We start from the raw sequence: 19,689 nt of genomic DNA, 5'->3' as shown, positions 1-19,689 counted from the left end.
CGTTCACTTTTCGAAAGTTAGAAAGTTGCTCAAGTATAATCGATGTTGAAGACTCTTCTTTGTCTCTATCTTCATTTTACCGCAATTATTATTCGACTACGCGTGCGATACAATGTTTGTAAAAATTGCTCCACCCCTATGAAATATTCAATAAATAATTTCTTAATATAATACTTATCCTTAGCTTAACAAAGAATTCTGTCGTTCATAGAATTACAAATCTTCGAACGTTATCCTCGTTCAAAATCAAAAAGAATCAAAAAGAAAAAAAAAATACGTATCTTCTAAAAAAAATTTACCCCAAAAACAGGTGAACCGATTAGGGAGAACGGTCGCAATGTTTCGTATCGAGGATTAGCCAAATATTTGGCGGAAGTCAAATCGGTCGTTTCAAATTGAAACACCTCGTTTCAAAGCGAGACGAACGACAATGGGAATCGTTTCGGCTCGCTCGAACGCGTGGAACAATGCTGTGCAAATTAGTTATAAATTGCTTCGCTTGTCCCGAGCAAAAACGGGCAAAAGGAGAGGGAAGGAGGGGGAGGGAAGGAAGCGGCCGTCCGAACCCCGTTGTCCTCTTTGTTCTCGCGCTGTTTAATGAGCAAAAAAACGTAACAGTGGCGCTAACCTTGGGGCGTCGCTGTTATGCAACCGGCTTCGTGCATAAAACGCAAAAGATTCCCTCTCTCTTTCTCTCCCTAAGTTTCCTATCTCGTATCTCTTTTGCTAATTTTAGAATAAAATTCAAATTAATCCAACTAAGAATAATATCGCGTTTGATCTTTCTCGTGACGTAAATGCGTAAAAATGAGCGGGAAAAAGAGATAAAAAGTAAATGTGTGTACACGTTGCTCGAAAATAGATCTTTATTTCGATCTTTACCTCTTATTTCCGATTGTAAAAATTAAATTTACGCACGCGATACGATCTATACGAAAATAGAAGAAACAAGAATAGAAGGAAAATATTATCCGAAAATAATAAATAGATAGATGGATCACGAATTCTATTCTCCAGATTCTATTTATTTATAAACATTCCTTTTCCGCGCGATTCTTTTGTCACTGAGAATCGGCTCGAGAAGCTAGGCTGGCTAAGAATAATACGAGCATTCAAGGATTATTTGAACGCTGTCAGTTCTCGCTAAGAATCGCTGGATTATGTTTGCATCGAGGGATACGAGGAGTAATAGAATCGATGGAGTTCGAGAGAACGCGTTGAAAGTATATTTATACGTGGAGTGCGCGTAATTCGTGATGGCGAGTGAGGTCAAGGAGATTTTGCGGCGATAGAATTCGTTCTTCTTTTGGAAAAATCGAGGTACACAAGAATTGAAACGTATATTAACAAAGGTAACGATTCTCCATTGGGTTAGAGATCTGTAAGAGAATTTGAAAACTTTGGAATAATTTCGCAATTTTTTATAATCGCACAAGATAAATGTATGGAGTCGATACGCGATAAAAACGTGACTGACGCAACGTAAAGATAACATTTCTTCAACAGATTCCTCTAATGGCAACTCTCCTGCACTTGATATTTATCAGAGGTTAAGACAGGAGAAAACAAGCACGAGAAGGGCAAAAAAAAAAAAAAAAAAATGAAAAGATCAACGGGTGGAATGAGTAATTACAATAACGAAGATGCGCGTGTTGTATCAGTAATTGGGTCGTCGTTGTAGGTGTAAAGCTCGTGATTAAGGTTAATATCGTTAAATCCCAGTTATTTACTTTTCCTTTCCGCCGCATCTTCTCCGATTCCAGAGAATACGATTAACCAAATGTTCTCTCCAGTCTAACAACTCGAGGAATCTACGTTGAATATCGACTCGCGTGATCTCGAGGTTTCATTCTCCATGCACGACATTTTAATAAGTAATAGCTGGATAAGAAAAAAAAGTCGACGAGATTTTTCCAAGGTTTTTCTTTCTTAGTAAGAAAATTACAACATTGTTATTTCAACATTTTCTTCGATGAAAGAAAAAAATTCATTTACTTTGACATTAATTATTTCCATTATTTCAAATTAAACGTTTCGGAATAAAATTAATTACAATGATCTAAAAATGATCTTCCATTCGAATCTCCAAAATCTACAAGATCCAAACTAATAATTTCACGAGTTTATTTATTTATAAAATACTCATAATAATATTAAGTAACCACGAATTATCCATTTGCGCGAGATCAAAGTAAGCAATAAGATGGGGAATCCCTGCTCGGGACAAGAAAGAAGTAAAAGAAAAAGTGAGGCGTCGGATGTACTCGCCGTATAATTAGGCCAACATGGTGGGTGGTTGAAAGCTCGTTATTAAGGTTAACACTTCCCATGGCGAATCGTGGTGAACTCGTGGTTTCTTCTTTTGGGCCGCCACGCGTGCAAGGACAAGTGGTCGGTACGCCGTTAGCGACAAACCATTGTTGCTGCAACAATGAACAACGATCCTTGCGGTTCGCCATTGCTGGTTGGTGGCCGTACACCTACAAACAGCATCTGCTGGCAAGGTCGTAAATAATGTTTCACAATTCACAAGAACGAGAGACGAGAAACACTGCGTTGTGTCCACCGTGTGACACACTTTTCCAGGAATTAAACGCTCTTTTCAGAAGTTTCTTTTTTTTTCTCTTTTACTTCTCCGCGCCATTACTTTCTCGTATTTTTTCCTTTTCATTGTTTCTTCCGTTTTTTTCTTTTTTGAGGAGAGAGAGAGGGGAAGGAAGAAAGGGGAAAAGTTAAGTTTGAGATAAATTTCAGATTCGAACAAGTATTTGAATTTTTTTTTGTAAATGAGGACGGATAATTGTAGTATCGATTCAGAAATGGTAGATGTGATTAAAAAACGCGATTGAATTTAAAGAAGTGTCATCGGTGTTTTCAATTCCAAGTCGAATTTCGAATTGTCAAAGAATAACATTACCGACGCGATTTGATTCCTCTCGCCGTTCCCTTTTGCCACGACGGCCAGCTACGATGAATCGGGTATACGTACACGTTCCACGCTCGTTTGCCATTCGGCACGGAACGAATCAATGAATACAACGGGGTGCAACAATGAAACGTTCGGGCGCACGGTGTCTCGAAACGAGTTCTGTTTGTCTTGCAATTAGAACGCGTTCTACGAACGTTGAAATTGATGGCTGGCCTCGATTTGGCAGAACGTAAACTTGCTGAAATTGACCGCAACACGTTGTCATAATTCATGATCTCGTTCAATTGTTGCCTGTTGCGCAACCGATGTCCGTTAAAAAGCTTTGTCAAAGCTCGTGCCGTAAATTGCGAGTTTAGGGGAAATAAAAGGGGAAAAGAGGAGAGAGACTTGGAAAGAAATTTCTTCTTGGCGTCCTTTTTTACGGCGTGTTTCATGGGTGTTGAGATAAAATTCCAATTTATGTGTTTGTTTGTTGCTGCGCAATCATAAAGGGTCAACAGGCTTTGTCAAACTCGTCCTACTTTTTAGTAAAATAAAAAAAGAGAAGCGCAATTTCGATTTTCTGAATTTTTTAAATTCTCTCTGCTGTTTGAATGCTTAATCGAGATTCCATTATCACCATTTTACAAGAGATTATATATATATATATATACGATAATCTAAACTCTATAAATTCTCAAGGAAGAAGCTTCTTTGATCTACGTACGGAGAAAAGCATGAAAGTGAAATTGTAAGAAAATTAGGCAGAAAGAATTCTCTCTTGCTGATACGTTACAACGACGACTTCTCATTTTCTCCGTGAAAAATCTCTTTTGCCAAATCGAATTAATCGACTAAAAAAAAAATAAAAATAAAAACGAGAGAAGAAAACCTAAAGTCGAATTCCTTCTAGATTGAACCGCCTGCACGTTGCGCGACCCTTTGCCAAACTTCAACTAGGAATAAAAAAAGGGGAGGGAAATGATCAAAGTGATTTCCGCTTGGAATTCTGAGGGGGCCAGATACAAAAGTCGAAAGGAATTCCTCCGATGCTCTGCTGCTAAACGCCATAAATAAACGGCGTCGTGCAGTCATCGAAGTAACAAGACGCCCAGCCATTAATAATAGTCCGATTCTCCAAAACCACGGTGGAGATTTACGAAGGCGGCGTGATTTATTCGACGAATATCTCGTTGCCGCTTAACCGAGACTCTCTATCTTCTTCTCGCCTCTTTTTAACCCCCTCACTTCCCCCCACATTTGTCCGGATATTCCCTCGTTCGTGTCCCTTTATCGATATTTATTTCGCGAAAATATCTTCACGAATTATCTCCTCCAACTTCCGCGAATTTTTTTGGTCGATCCATTTATCGAAGAGAGAACGCGACTCGAGGATTCGTGGAAAGGATGGCGTTTTCCACGATTTTATCTCGGTTGAATTAGTGATGTTAGTCGGTTCCAAGTTTTTCTTCTTACGATATTGTCGAATCGAGTTAAGTTGGTTAAGATTTTCATTCACAGAAGCTTGATTCGAACTTCTCGCTCGAGATTTCGATCCTTTTTGAAGGATACGTTAATCCATGAATTTATGATGATCTTAGAAGCGAGGGAGGGAGAGGTATATCGAAGAGGAAGATTTTTCAACGAAGGAAAGGAAAAGAATCCGGTGACGGCGATTCATCGGTATAATAATGCTGGTGAAAATTACAGGCGATGGAAATGATAGCTTATCGGGTATATCGTTGAATGGAAGAATTGTCTGTCAACGAGGAAATTGTTGGGCGTGGAGAACATGGTTATTGATCCGATAATTGTTGATTAATTCAAACAAATTTATTATCGCTGATGGCGTGCTTCCTTTCCCCCTCCCTCGAGATTCTAATTTTCTCGATCGAGATTCTACGATTCTTTAAGCTTGTTATTACACGTTGCGATTGGTAGAGATTATTATTTATCAAGATTTATTTATCTGGTTAATAATAACGGATAAACTTGGATTAATTTCTTTTTTCTTTTTTTTTTTTTCAAGATCGATTCCAATTTCTGATAATTTCTCCAACGATGTTATTACATCGCTATTATTCATCAAGGTTTCATTCACGTGGTCTAGCTCGAGCTGGGATTATCATTGAAATGCTAATAAATTTTCCATCTTAGCCTCGTTGTTACATCCTCTTCGAGCGAGGTTCCATTCCTTCGTGGGAACAAATCCTCCTTCTCACAATGGAGAGCAATCTTCTTTTCTTAATTTCGAATTTTTGATATATGATAATTCTGAGAAATCCGGGTTAAGAATTAATCTATCGAATTGGTAATCGTAAAATTTGATCTTTAAATCAGCAAACGTTAGACGTTAATTGAAATTGCACGGATTATAATTTATCGATCTCTCCATAATGGGAACAAATTCGCGCATAAAATGTAAAACTTATACGTTTACAATCATATTACAATTCTTATTCGAGAATTATCCCAATAATTCTTTTTCTTTTATTTTTATTTTTATTTTTTTTTTAGCAGCCTATTCACGTAATTGTTCATTGTTCACTGCCGCAATATTGTATAATAGGTATAATAGGTAATTTAGTAGATGCAACTTGAACGTGTAAAATTAAAATCGAAACCGGGCGTTTATTGCTCGGGAAAAAGAAAAACCTGGTTATTAAACGCGGTATTTATCGATGTAATATTCTATTATCGCCTTGCTTAATTACAATTACGCAACAACTATTTCTCCCGACGAATTAAAAACGCTTTGTCCCCTCGGGGAAATTTTATTTGAAAAAAACAGGATCGCTTGACGAAAATTAAAAACAAACATATTCATATTCTCGCGCATTATCGCATCTAACAAATCGTTCAAACAAACTCTTTTCGTGTACAACGTAAGCAGTTCAAAAAATAATACACGAGCATTACATCGTAACTATATTTTCTTTAAAAACAATCTGGTTATTCGGCACGCTTAAACATCCACGTCCACGAGATTATTTTCATCATCGATACAGAGGGAAATTTCCAAGGACTCTGCCCCCTCGACCACCGCTGCGATACGTCAAGGTCTCGAACTCGCTCTTCTTCGTCGTTGCTCTTCGCTCTTAATTAATTATTAAAACGACACAAAATATTGTCGCCACGCGAAAGAAGAAGAACGCCTTGGAGTCGCTTTCGTTCATCGATACGATCCACCGACTCCGGCCACGGCGATTTCCTGTTTCGAGGGAGGAAGAGGGGGTGTTTAAACGCGTAATCGTCGGAAACATCAATTCCCGTCGAAGCGTAGGAGACGCATACCAACACCCACCAGAACCACCATTTTGTCTTTCAGTCGTGTGCGTAAGGTCAGGGCGCAGCGTGGACCGTGCTACGTCCCTGATATTTTTTTCTTTTGCTCGCGACGTGTTCCGCCGTTTTACCTTTCATTTATCTCTTCTCTTTTCTTTTCTTTTTCTTTTTTTTTTCAATCCTGGACGAACGAAAGGAATACAAATCGCAACGAGTTTGAAAGTGGAAGAAACGAAATGATCGAATGATCTTTGGGGATAATTTTAATGTTTCGTCCAGACAGTAAAATTCTGGAACAAATTTATTGATTAAAAAATACGTATCGACGCACGTTTTTTACAAATATTAGAAATATCGGGGAAACATCGGAGGGCGAGTTAAAATTAAAATTGGCATAAATTATGGGAAGATGAATTCCCCGTGACAGTTTAGAACGAAGTTAACGCGACCCACGCGAGCACGATATTTATAAAGGCTGGAAGTATCCGATTAACAAGGAGATTTAAGGTATCACGGTTGCATCGAGCCGTTCGTCTCGATCGAATATTCATGAGGGCGAGATATAGAGTGAGGATGACAAATAGGCGACTAATTTCACGCCGCATACCGAAAAACCCACACGAGAGTAACGTATCTCGTTTTCACGGCTCGTATCGGTGTCGTGCTACGCCGTGTCAATGAAAAATGTCTCGGATCGAATCGATACCACTCGCCAATATTACACGCGTGACGATAATATCACGTTGAAAGCGACCATTTTCCAACATTCTTCATTCTCTCCACGACGATCGATTAAAATTTGCTAAAAAATTCAAATTATTCTTTTAGGATATCAATCCAACAATTCCTTCCTCCGCAATATCCACGATCTTTGATCGGTCTCTCAGATTAAGAATCTCTCAGATTAGTCCTCGTGATGAGTCCACGTTGGAATTAATTTCTGCGGACCATACCAGGCGCGGATCGGATTTATAATATTCGTTGGATAATTTCAATCGTTCGATTTCACGAGCGATTTATTCGAGCATTATGCCGGGAACGAAACGATTCGATGAAGACACGGGGTTAAGGGTAATTAATTTCAGTCGTGCCGGCGGTGGCGGCGTCTGGCTGGATGACAAATTACTTCCGGATCCCATTACTAGCCTCGTGTGCGGCTAGTATGCCGCGCGAGAATAATCCGCGAGCGATCTCAAGCGAGATTAATCACGAAAAAAAAAAAAGAAGAAACGGCAACAATAGAAAACGGGAGAATGAACGTTCGTGCGGGCCGTCTAAAAATAACGCTGCGCGTTCGATCGTTTCGTCGCTTCGATTCTTTCGATCAATTCTTCTCCGATTTCCAATTGTTTTTTTCTTTCTTTCAGTCCCTTTTCTCGAATTTTTTCACGACGAATGTGAAAAAACGACACAGGAATATAATGAAAACTGTCTCGGCTTTTTGGATCGATTAAAAATCACGATTCTCGGTTATCTCTTCCCCCTTTTGTACAACATTGATGGCGTCGTTGAGTCGGTGCGCGTGGGTTCCCGTGGCTGGTGATTCAGGTTAATTACGATTGCACGAGGAAAACGCACGAGGAGAAAGAAAACGGTAGAAGGTCGATTTTCCAACGAGTTTTTCCCCGTTTCTCATGGGTAGACATAACGTTTCGTATAACCTGTCTCGAAGGAATGAAGTCAAGGGCTCTCTGCGCTCTGGGTGCGCTGGTTGGTCGATTCCTGGTGTTGATAAGATGATTGATAACCTGTTTTGCATATGATTATTGAATATGATTTTAAATGGTATTGTCGTTGGGAGGGGTACGTATGATATGATGTTCGAGGTAGATTCTGCGGAAAGAGAGGATGCTGTTGTTGCCTCTTTGTTTGTTCCTTGGACCGTGACGACGATTGGGTCATTGTTGCGCCTATATATGGAGTTGGACTGTTTTACTGTCGTTATTTTATACGCACTGTACCAGGTGTGTAAATTCACTGCCTTTTCAAACGGTATTCGGATTAAATTTATTTGCAGATTGGATCTTATAATAAGATCCGTTGCAATTTGTTAATCGTAAAATCTAGAAACGTCGAAATTAATTTTACAATATACGATGCATATATTGATTTATCTGAATATTTTTCAAGCAATTCGTTTATCATCGTCGTTATTGAGTATAATGTTATTATCGAATAACGTTGAATTAATTGCAAAACAAAAGAATTTCTTCTCCGATTTTTTTCTTTTTTTTATTCTCTCGAGAATATCATGTTTCCACGCATGAGTCACAATTTCCAACGATACAATTTTCGAAAATGGCAATAAAAATATCGCAATTGTTAGTCAGTGGAAAGATTAGAATCGAATAGGAAACGTTATTTCTATCTCTCTATTCTCGAGCAAAATTTGATTTTAATCTCGCGGATTTCAATATCGAGAAATGACGGTTCGTTCGAAAATGAAGAAGGTCTCAGGCATGTTCGATATTTATTCGTGCGGTGAACGAGGCGCATTAATAATCGTGGTACGACGATCCTGGGTAGGGTCTAATCGAAAGCGCTCGTATGACTCACGCCTCGCGATTGTCGTGCGATGCACGCTTGACACGATTTGCTGGACTTACTTGGAGAAACGAGGAAAGTCCCGGCTTCGTTACTTGGAATCCCCCGGTGACTGTCCTACGGACGTGGCGATGAAAATCGTCTACGAAAAGAAATTGGATGAATCACGTATCAATGAAGAGAAAATTTAAAAAATTGGAATCTCTCGCTTTTTTTTCTTCTAGTTTTATATATATATATAACGTTATCCCAGTTTTGTTTTTAAAACGGAAAATGAATTTTCTTTGTTTGCTAAAATTATTACGACGAATAATAGTTAATTTTTGTGTTGATGATATATTATCTTTTTATTTAAATCTCACAGATTCTTATGTTCAAATATAATTATACATTATTCGAGATTATTTGTAATTCAAGTATTTATATCTTCGAAATTTTGTGTTCCAAATTTTTCATCTCAAGGTTCGTTAAAGATATCCAAGAGTTTAGTCTCGATCTTCAACCTATTTTATCTGAGAAACTTGATAACGCTTGTTTGCAGAGAAAGAGAGAGAGAGAGAGACAAGTCGAAAGCAAAACACATCAGATTTCTCGAAGTGGACAGACACGCGACATCTTTTGATCCAACAAGTTCCAACGTTGATTGATCCATAAACTTTACGATCCCAGAAATGACGTCCAATTCTGTCGATCTCTCGTGATGTCAACGGAAGTGCAGTTATAAAATATTTAAATGATAAAAGATTGTCGCGTACCATCGTTTCTGACAGCAGAACTGTCGTTCTAAATGGAACGAGCTCGATTCTGGGAACTGCGAAAACCAGACTTGTTAAAAACACCTGTAAAGTTGGCAATGCGGCCAATTTTATTCCTTCGTGGAAAATTTTCGAAATCAAACAAGATTACTTAAGAATTATCGAGGAATAGATAAATTTTCATTATTCGAAGATTATCCGCATGAAAAATATATATTATATATTTATCAGGCTTCAATATAAAAAATTATTTTCTTCGATATACAAAAATTCTCAAAATTCTGAGAAGTAAAAGATTTTTAAAGAAAGAAAAACACAAATTATTTCCACTTTCTCTCAATATAAGCCATTATATCAACAAAAGTCACGTAAGGGAACAAAAGAATTCTTCGAACTTTAAAAATAATTCACGATCCTTATATTTCCACTCTAATACGCTTTATTCGAGGAAAGAGGCGATATCCAGGTGAACGATGTTTCTCAGATTTTATTCTGATATTTCTCAGATTTTATTCTGATGTTTCTCAGATTTTATTCTCCCGCATCTTTTCCGGAATAGGTTCGACAGGAATTGTTTTCCAGAACTCGTCATCGCGAAGATAAATGTTCAGACAAGTGGCTCCACCTTCGCGATCCGTGAAACAATCTAACCTAACTTAATTTAACCACGTTAATAATGAATCACACCGAGATTTCGCTAAGTTTTACGATTGTGATTGTGGCTAGAAGTGGGCGGTCGTCGAAGGCCTGGCGAGGATCGATCTGCGATTTTTCTCGTCGCGTGTGGAATTAATGCATCTGCACCGGTTCCAGGAACGTGACATTAATTGCAAAGGACGAATGTCGACGAAGAATGGTGACACACGTATTCTCTATGGAGAATTATAACAGGCAATTTATTCGCTTTGTTTCTTGCTAGTTAAAAGTCAGATTTTTAAATGAGGATTTTAAATGAGAAAAGCTCTGAATAAAATCTTCTACAAATCAATACTTTCAATGCTAATAGAATAAGAGGAAACTTGGTTAAACACTTGGCAAATTTTTATAAGAATGTAATGTATAATGTAAGAATGGAATATATGTGAAGATTAATGAAGATTTGTATTGATGAGTTGATGGGCTTTTATACTTGTTTAGAATTCTTATATCGAGAGATAAATAATTACTTCAACAATATCTTTATGCTTAAATATTAATTTTATGATGGTTTCCTTTTAATGAAAAAGGAATATATAAGGAATCTTAAACAAACATAAGGATTTTAATTTCAATTGTTAAATGATTTTCACTAACTTTCATTTATTCTATCTTATAATATTATCTTATAATATAATATGACATAATAATTATGATTGATAGCTACTTCATTCCTTAAATTTATTATTGAAATATTTATTTTTTTATTTTAACATAAAAACACAAAGAATAATAGGTAATAGATAAATAAAACAAGGAGAAATATCTGTCAATTGATTAAAAATATCTAATTTATTGATTAAAAATTATTTATTCTCATTTATTTAATAAATCCTTTATGTTCTAAGAATTTAAATGAAACAATATTTTTTAATAATATATCAATTCATTAGATTTCATTTCATGTAATTGACCTATAATATAAGTAACCTAGATAGTTAATTATCAAAGCTAATTATCAAAAGTTTTAAATATAGACAATGATTATCTCATCATTTTCATTATTTTTTATAGAATGAAAATGATAATATTAGCGAAACAATAAGAAAAATTCATGAACAATATTCTTTTTAAAATATATTATTTATATTGTTCAAATTCATTCAATTATGATTCTGTTTCTTCATAGACAGAATCTCACAATTGAATTCAATAATTATACAAAATTATAACTAATAATTAACTAAAATAATGCTAATTACAAATCAGAAATTATATTATGGCAATAACTATGCAAGAGCCACTTAACTAAACACTTGTATGAATGAAAACATAACCTATAAACATAACTACTAAAAATTCTCTTCTTCCAACGAATCATTCCTCATCTTCCATCCGCGCTCCATCTTTGGAACCCAACTCGGCAGAACATAAGAACGCATCTGTGAGAAAAGAGAAGCCGTAAGAGGTCTGAGCGTGCGTTACGCAAGAAAATACGCTTTCACAAGCCGCGATAAGCGTCACTTTAGCGGCGGGTGTCCTTTTGTCCAGCCGACAGCGCGGAATTGGCCACCGTCCTGCACCGCGGTTTCTCGGCCGTCTTAATGACTGATGCAAATACGCGTCGTTAGGCCTTGTTGGGCTCGTTTCGCTTCTATTTGTCTTTATAGCCCCGGCGTCGGCCATCTTGCGTCCTCTTTGCCATGCCACTACCGCAGACAGTGGCCGAGTGATTTGTTTTTCGCGCCAGTTTGATGAGATTTCCCGCGCCTGTTCCGATGCTCGTTCCAGAGAGCTCGTTTGCGATGATGATGATGGTGATTTAATGGGTATCTTATTGTTTGTTTAGGAGGGATACGTTGGAAATAGGTATGATGAAGCGCGGTAGATTGGTTTTTAAAAAGGTCGTAAAGAAATTTATCGTGGTACATTGCGGATGGTAGAATAATTGTACGCTGTGCTAGGATACTGCGTGTGATTTGTAATATATGTACCCTGTTGTAGAGGGTCTTGAGTTATTTCAATATCGATGGTCTTTGGAATTTTTATTGGATTTTTTTTTTCTGCCCGATAATTTGTCCTTTCAAAACAAGATTATAATTTCTTCATTTTTATAATGACTTAAGATAATGATCTAATAAGTCGATTAAAGTTATCTTGTAATGGAATTATTGGAAAAATATTAATCTAGAATATGAAATGCATATTATTTTCGTAAGTAATTTTCATTCTCGAATGAGAAGAAATATTTTTTTAAAAAAAGAAAAATTATATTCTATTAAAATTTTAATAGATCTATATCTACCTTCATTATTTTAATACGTATAATTTTAAAATCTTATTATATAAACTTGTAATTCTTCTTATGAGTCAGAAATCATAGGAAAAAATATTTATTCTAATATACAACTTTTTTATTACAATTTTGATTAATTCCAAAAACTTAACTTTTTTTTTTTACTACTTCCATTAAAATCGCAATAAGATAAAGGTCCACAGTCTTTGATTGAAACAAAGCGAAATAATATGAAAGTTCTTCGTTTCAATGCTAGGGATAATAAGACTTTTGCACGTGAACTAATTAGGATGTCGCCTAGATCATTTATTTTTGTCGGAAATCCAGAACATCTGAACTGTCGCAACTGAAAAACGATGTTTTCAATCGCCATATCGAGGATAACGACAATTGAAATAATTATCTTGTTCTTTCCTCATTTATATTTATATATCCGCGAATTTAATTATGGAAATAGAAAGATTTCTTTTTGATTTTATTTCTGGCTTTACAATTAGACAATCATTATAATGAGAATTCGATTTATGTATTTTAATGTATTTTATTATAGAAAAACCTTGGAAAAGTTTCGTATTAATCTTTTACAAATAATAGCACTTATAATATGTTTAATATATTTGTTTCTAACATATATATGAGATAATAGAAATTCTAGTTGAACTTGTTCTATTAAAGATTTCAATTGATGTATCGAGCTGTTCTATAAATCAAACATCCTGTAACTATAAATTTGATCATAACTTAGCATAATGTAAAATATAGATGCATTATGAATGCAATATGAATGTCTTTTTCATATGATTGCAATCTATGAATAATTATGATTGTAATCATTATTAATACACTACAATGTGTACTTATACATTATTACTCCGTGTCACGTGTTATCTCATAATTTCAGTATTGTATGAATATTACATTAACAAATAATTAGAATTATTCTTTATTTAATATTAATCTTTTGCATTATGAATTCATATTTTTTTTTTGATATTAATAAAACGAATCAAAATTAAAGTTATATTAGAAGAAACTGAGAGAACAATTATAGAACAAATGATTAAAATCAATATTCTAATTAATATTTTATAATATTTTTATAAAAATATCAAGATAATATGAATTTATAATTTTTATACGTGAGTTAAAACACATGTAAAAATTATTAAAGAGAGTAAATAGATAAGATAATCATGTGGATAATTCATATGTTCGAGTTTTTGATTTGTATGCTGATTGAACAAAAATACTTGGAATTCGCAACAACGTGGAAACTTTTAGTTTCGCAGTCGCAAGTTCAAACGAGTTCGTTCGAATGTTTTGTGCAATCGTGGATCGAAGCGAAATTCGAGAACTATTGCAATTACGAAATATCGAACACGGAAATCACGGAATCTCTTCCTGTTTTCGTAAGAAGGAAAACAAATTTTTAAGGTTATTATACTTTTTAACGCGATAACACGAGTTTGTTGGAAAATGAAAGTTCGAAGGATTTATCGTGGCAAGCTTATCTTGATCGAATTTAAATATTTGAATTAAAGATTAAAATGAATTCAACATAAAACATTAATTTCAACTGTCGGCAAGATATATAATTGCTTAGTATAATTCAAAATCTTTTGATGATTTTTAAAAAATTGTTTTTCGTAGAAAATATTTATCAAGTCTTCAACAATATTCATAAATATTATTGGAAAAAGAAGAATTTTTTTTTTCTTTTTTTAGATCAAATGCATTGTGTAAATCTCTTTGATAATTATCTCTCTATATTTTACGTGCCGATATTACAAACTTCCTTGAGTTATCAAATTACACATTATCAATCATATATTCTTTTAATATCTTTACGACAAACTTATCTTAATAAATATTACTTACCTGTGCTTAAAATTCCATGACTTATGAACAAGAATGTACATAAACATCTTTTATAATTATTTTCCGATATTTCCATTTAATAATACGCAAAAAAAAAAAAAAAGAAAAAAAATATCGTTAAGGAATATCTCACGAAATTACGTAACAATGACAAAACAAGCTTAGAATTACAAAAACAAAGGATACAGCCGCGGTTAATTCCTTTAGTTTCACGCAAGCCACTTCGGTCGCCATTTATCTCGCGAAAATTGCGTAATTAACGTTCCATGATACGTTTCATCCATCCCGCACGATCTTCCTCGAGCAATGTCGGCCAAATTCGATCGAGAAAATGTAAATCCGTTTCCAGAAACGAGATGAATAATTTTTACCATCCATTATTGGAACTTGAATCATCGTTCGATCGATATTTTTCAAACGCGGGCAAATTTAAGTTCGTAAAGATGATTATATCATCTGTATTTATCGATGATTGGCAATCGAGACGAAATTTTTTTAAATTAAATTGTAAATTTTGAACATTATGTAATTATAATCGAAGGGCTTGGAATATTTTTGCTTCGGTTAGAATTAAAATAAAATCTAGTCGTTGGAGAAAAATTATCGTGGAAAAGAAAGTAAAGTTCTCAGAACAACTCACCCAAATATTCCTTCTCGGAATACTCTGTAAAAGGGTTAAAGCTTCGCTTAAAAAACCAACTGACATAAGAACGCAATAAACTTGTCCACAATTTTCCACTAGTTTTCCACGAGTCTGAAACATGGTCTACCATCAGGGATCGTAAATTGCCGACAGAACAAAAACAAGGCATGTCAAGTTCCACTGATGTAGGATCGCGAACATACTAATTATCGTGGCTAGACCGCGAATTAGGGGCGTAAGACTAAACGAGAGGATCGTCGTTGCGACGACACACGCCGTCGAGACGTGTTATCGTCGGCCTCGATCTCTTCATCTCTTCCTCTCCTCGTGTCCACAGGAAGACAAGATTTTTACCACAACACGTGTACCAAGTATCTTTTTGCACGTACAAAATAGAATTTTCCATTCGTCATCAAGCATATTCGAATATTCGTAATCTGAATTATGTTTCATTTCGCATGATTACTTGTTGATCGAGAACTAATAATCACGCTATTAAATAATCCTTGATTCGTTCTCTCTCAAAAACATATAAATACTCGTTATTGTACAAAAATATCTTTGAAACAAAAAATAATCATGCTTACTGAAACTGGCCACGAATGATTGCACGACGCAATTAAGAGATTATAATTAATCCATTTTACAGCTAACCTGTAAAATAAATAAATAAATTGCGATAAATCTATGACAAACACACTGTAAATGGCGAGAAGGAAAGAGGCGGTCCTCCAAGTCGAGATAGAGAGCGAGGACGATTGGAAACAATTGTTGGAAAAGAAGGGTTTGATACTCATCGACGTTTTTTCGTCGTGGTGTGGCCCGTGCATCGCGATGGTGAGCATGCTTCGAAGCGTGAAAATGGAAGTTGGTGATGCGATCAACTACGCGATCGTGAAGAACGATTACATCAGCGATCTCGAACGATTCCGCGAAAGAAGCGAGCCGGTCTGGATGTTTCTCGAAAATGGTCAAATGGTCAATTTGATGTTCGGCGCCAACTGTCCCCAGCTTCGAAAACTGATAATGGCCGAGATCAAACGTGTCCAATACAAGGAAGAGCCGGAAATGCAGCAACCTGTCAGCACTAGGACCGCGGAGGAAGAGGTTGCGTGGCAGGAGAAGGAGGCCATCAGGTATTCTTGAAACTTTGTTATGATATAGTCAGTCAGTATTAGTATTCTACGTTACACAACTTTTTTTTTTCATTTTTAACGAAACTCTGCAAATTCGTATACGAGATAGATTACGGATATTTAAAGAAATCAATATAGTTTCGATATTTTTTTAATCCTTATGTTAATATATATCTATATTTCGCATTCAATCATCCTCTAATAATAAAATATTCCTAGGGAAAGAAATATTCCCCGTATGCTTTGCATATTACACAAATTTTCGAGGTTGAGAGTTACTTTTGTTGTAACGTGGGATAATAAAACACTTGGCTGATTGTATATCGCGTATCTGTGAGCATAGTTAGTGGAGACATCAAAAATGTGGTGGAAAATTAAATAAAACAAGAAAAGCGATCGAGGAGCGCGAACGTGCCAAGGAGGAGGCCGAGAGGCTTGAGAAGTACGAGGCGTTCTTGGCTCAAATGATATTCGAGCTGAGCGAGTTCACCGCCCTGGTTTTCTATCCGTGGGTGTTCAAAGACGAGCAGGGACGGCACAGGGACAAGTATCAGTGCCCTCCGTATCTTGAACTGGTCAATACACTGTTCAAACAGAACTACGACGTGCTAGAGGAGATGCGAATACAGTTAACCGAGGAAATAATCGAGAAGATGTTCGTCGAGAGCAACGAGGAGATTACCAAGGCTATTGTAGTAGGTGTGCATCTTTTAATCTTTCTCGCTCTCAAAAAATTTTCAGTGGAACGTCTATTATCCGAATTAACATCGAGAAATGAACATTCTTTTATATTATATAAAAGAATACGTAACTCGTGAGAGAGATTAAATTAGAATAATAATAATTAATCATCAGAATAATTTATCTATGTGTTGGCGGATAATCCAAGTGATTGTTGTTAGATAATCGACGTTTTAATTTGATCTTCATAAAAATGGGAGGAATCTTGGATGGAGTCATTTGTACGATTTAATTATATTCAAATTAGTTGTACGTAATAAGTGCAGGATTGACCGACGGTAGAACGATAGCGATGAGACTGAAAGGTAGACGGCCTCATCCCGATTGGCCCGTGTCCTTTCCCTTCGAGTGCCCTAAGGGGATTAAAAGGTGCCCCACACGAGAGATCAACGATGTAGAGAATTATCTGATACATTTGTTAACCAGCAAAGAACCACTGCTTCAGGGTAATGCCGTTCCTTTCAATACAACTGATTCCTACATGGAGAGGCACGTGTACGTTCACGAGCCTGATCCAGAGGACGAGGAGGACTTTCCTCGCAGCCATCCCGCTGTTTGGGTACCCCCTCAGGTATTCCTTGAATTTAACTCACTCAATTTTATTTCTTGCTAACTATCTGTCCTGGATATTATGATCTAAGAAATTCTGATTTTTTATTAGAATATTCCAAAACCTCAGAAATGAGATGAGTCTTGTTTCTTATTCAAAGAGATGAAACACGGTTCACAAACGATTTTTCAGAATAATTATTGATTATTCAGGCCCGAAGCAAAGTGCACGTGTACACAACCCTCTTCGCCAGTTATATGGAATTGGTCCATCCTTACGAGGAACCTGTACCTCCTCCTCCATTCTGCGCCTTCAAATTCTATTATTCGAAGTTCCCCATTCTTAGTGAGACCTGTGCCCTTTTCCCGGACGCTATCGAATATTTTGGTGCATTCGAATTCGATGCTCCACCAATCGCAAGGCGAATAGCATCGACCCCTGAAGACTTCGAGAGAAAGGTTCCTTCATCTTTCTTTTAAAAAAATATACAGGATATTGATATAATAATACTTAATAATTATAGTTAGTTATAGGAGGATCTAGAAATCAAAAGAAACGTAAAACTTGATATACAAAAATATTGGTCGAACCTTATTTATTAAATTATGAATAGTTTAAATTTCTATTAGATGAAGTATAACAGAGATAGAATGATAATATGAAGTTAACTGTTTCACTTTTGTATATTAACATCCTGTATATTTGATGAAAAATATGAAACACAGTTAAAATATTCATACCATTTATCTCATATATATATTTTTCTTTTTTCTCTTGCATTTGATATAAATAATATAAATAACTGATTAAATGGAAAAATATTAATAAAGGCGAAGTATCAAACTGGGAACGAGATATTCGTGATAATTCTCCGGAGGGTGAGTGAAGATGCTTTCCTGTCATTTGCCAGCATTGAGCCGTACTTCATCACGGAGGATCATGAAAAAGCAGAAGCGATGATAGACGAATACTTCCCTGAGGGTGCTGAAGACGCGATCCTCGAGTTATACTTGGAAGAGGAGGAAGAAGAGGAAGAAGAATATTATGAAGAAGAAGAAGAACATGACATAGAGATTCGAAAAGAAGAAGAAGTAGTATTTCCTACCTATGAATTTGTATGAAGTTGGTATTTTTTTCATCTTTATATTTCCTCTTTGATGGTTTTATATATAATGCCAGTTCTAGTCTAAGAATACTTTTTATAAATATTGAAATAATTTGATCGTAATAATATATTCAACTATCTGTATATTTTATATATTTTAAATAATATTATGTCTAATGCTATTTTTTTTTAATTTTGACATATTAATAGACATAAACAAAAAAAATCAACAAAAACATTTACTAAGTTTTTTTCTCTAGCAATGGTCTTTGATCCCGAAATTTTAGCTTGGTCAGTAATCGGTCAAAAACGCCTACTAACGCAAATAATTAAAATTTACACAATACCTGATAAAAATATGTCGCATACCAATCAAATATTTCGAAACTATCCGTAAAAAAATTAACCAGACAAAGCAAACTTATATTTTGCAATTAATAATCCTCGTTAAAAAGTACTCAAATTTGCTAATAAAAAATTAAAAAAAATTTTTCTCGCATATTTCTCGATTTCTCATCACGTAGGAAATCATGAACAGATGTTTAAAAGTTTATCGAAAAAGTTTCGTCGTGCCTCGAATAATTCATAGGCTCACTTTTTTTTTCCGCCGACCAAGAATTTCATTCTTCGCGCGTTTTGGCAGAGCCGGGATTATACTTGAATATTCGCTGTCGTTGGCAACGTGTTTGCGTAACTTTGGCAAAATTCCAACCGATACTTCTGGAGGTTATATTACGCACCTGTCTCGCTGGTAATTTTTTAATCATGACCCGTCATGGTTGCCAACATACCGTCAAAATCAACCATATTCACTTCGGTTATGTTACATTGTTACACGTCGCTTTTAATCCTTGGTTATAAATTGAATAAGATAATTGGGAGAAGATTTCATCCGACTGTAGAATTTATTCAGCAGCATTAACAGCATAATCTCGTATGTTCTTTGTTATAATTATTAATATACGAAATTATTCGAAGTGGATCGAGTTTACTGTATCATTTCAACAAAAAGATTAGATTAGGTTAGGTTAGATTAAAACTATTACAATTTTTTGTTTTAATTTGTATTTCTAATATTTGATTTGGATTGAAATGGCATCATATTGAAATTAAAGTATTTAATGAATTATTTGTAAATATAAATATATTAAAATAAGATATTAATTTGTATATAAAAAAATAGATTAACATTTAGTTTCATAGTGTATGATT

General features: G+C 35.3%; 2 protein-coding genes across 3 annotated transcripts in view; both read left to right on the top strand.

Moving 5' to 3' along the window:
• The window catches only part of LOC107997290 (NAD(+) hydrolase sarm1), a 106,672-nt gene that overhangs the window by 18,902 nt on the left and 68,081 nt on the right, over positions 1-19,689 (top strand). The window lies entirely within an intron of this gene.
• Positions 1-19,689, top strand: part of LOC107997291 (uncharacterized) — a 54,007-nt gene that overhangs the window by 29,318 nt on the left and 5,000 nt on the right. The window contains exons 2-6 of one of the 2 annotated variants that reach the window (XM_028666460.2): positions 15,595-16,081; positions 16,470-16,780; positions 17,089-17,393; positions 17,585-17,830; positions 18,203-18,494. In XM_028666460.2, the coding sequence (XP_028522261.1) occupies positions 15,651-16,081; positions 16,470-16,780; positions 17,089-17,393; positions 17,585-17,830; positions 18,203-18,493 (1,584 nt within the window). In that variant the 5' untranslated portion in view covers positions 15,595-15,650 and the 3' untranslated portion in view covers position 18,494. Of the gene's footprint in view, positions 1-15,594; positions 16,082-16,469; positions 16,781-17,088; positions 17,394-17,584; positions 17,831-18,202; positions 19,412-19,689 lie in introns of both variants that reach the window. The other variant, XM_062072419.1, reaches the window with a different exon arrangement.

Source organism: Apis cerana, linkage group LG3 (genome assembly GCF_029169275.1).
Source record: "Apis cerana isolate GH-2021 linkage group LG3, AcerK_1.0, whole genome shotgun sequence".
Lineage (NCBI taxonomy): Eukaryota > Metazoa > Arthropoda > Insecta > Hymenoptera > Apidae > Apis > Apis cerana.
The sequence above is the reverse complement of the archived record's forward strand: the minus strand, read 5'-3'. Positions and strand labels throughout refer to the sequence as shown.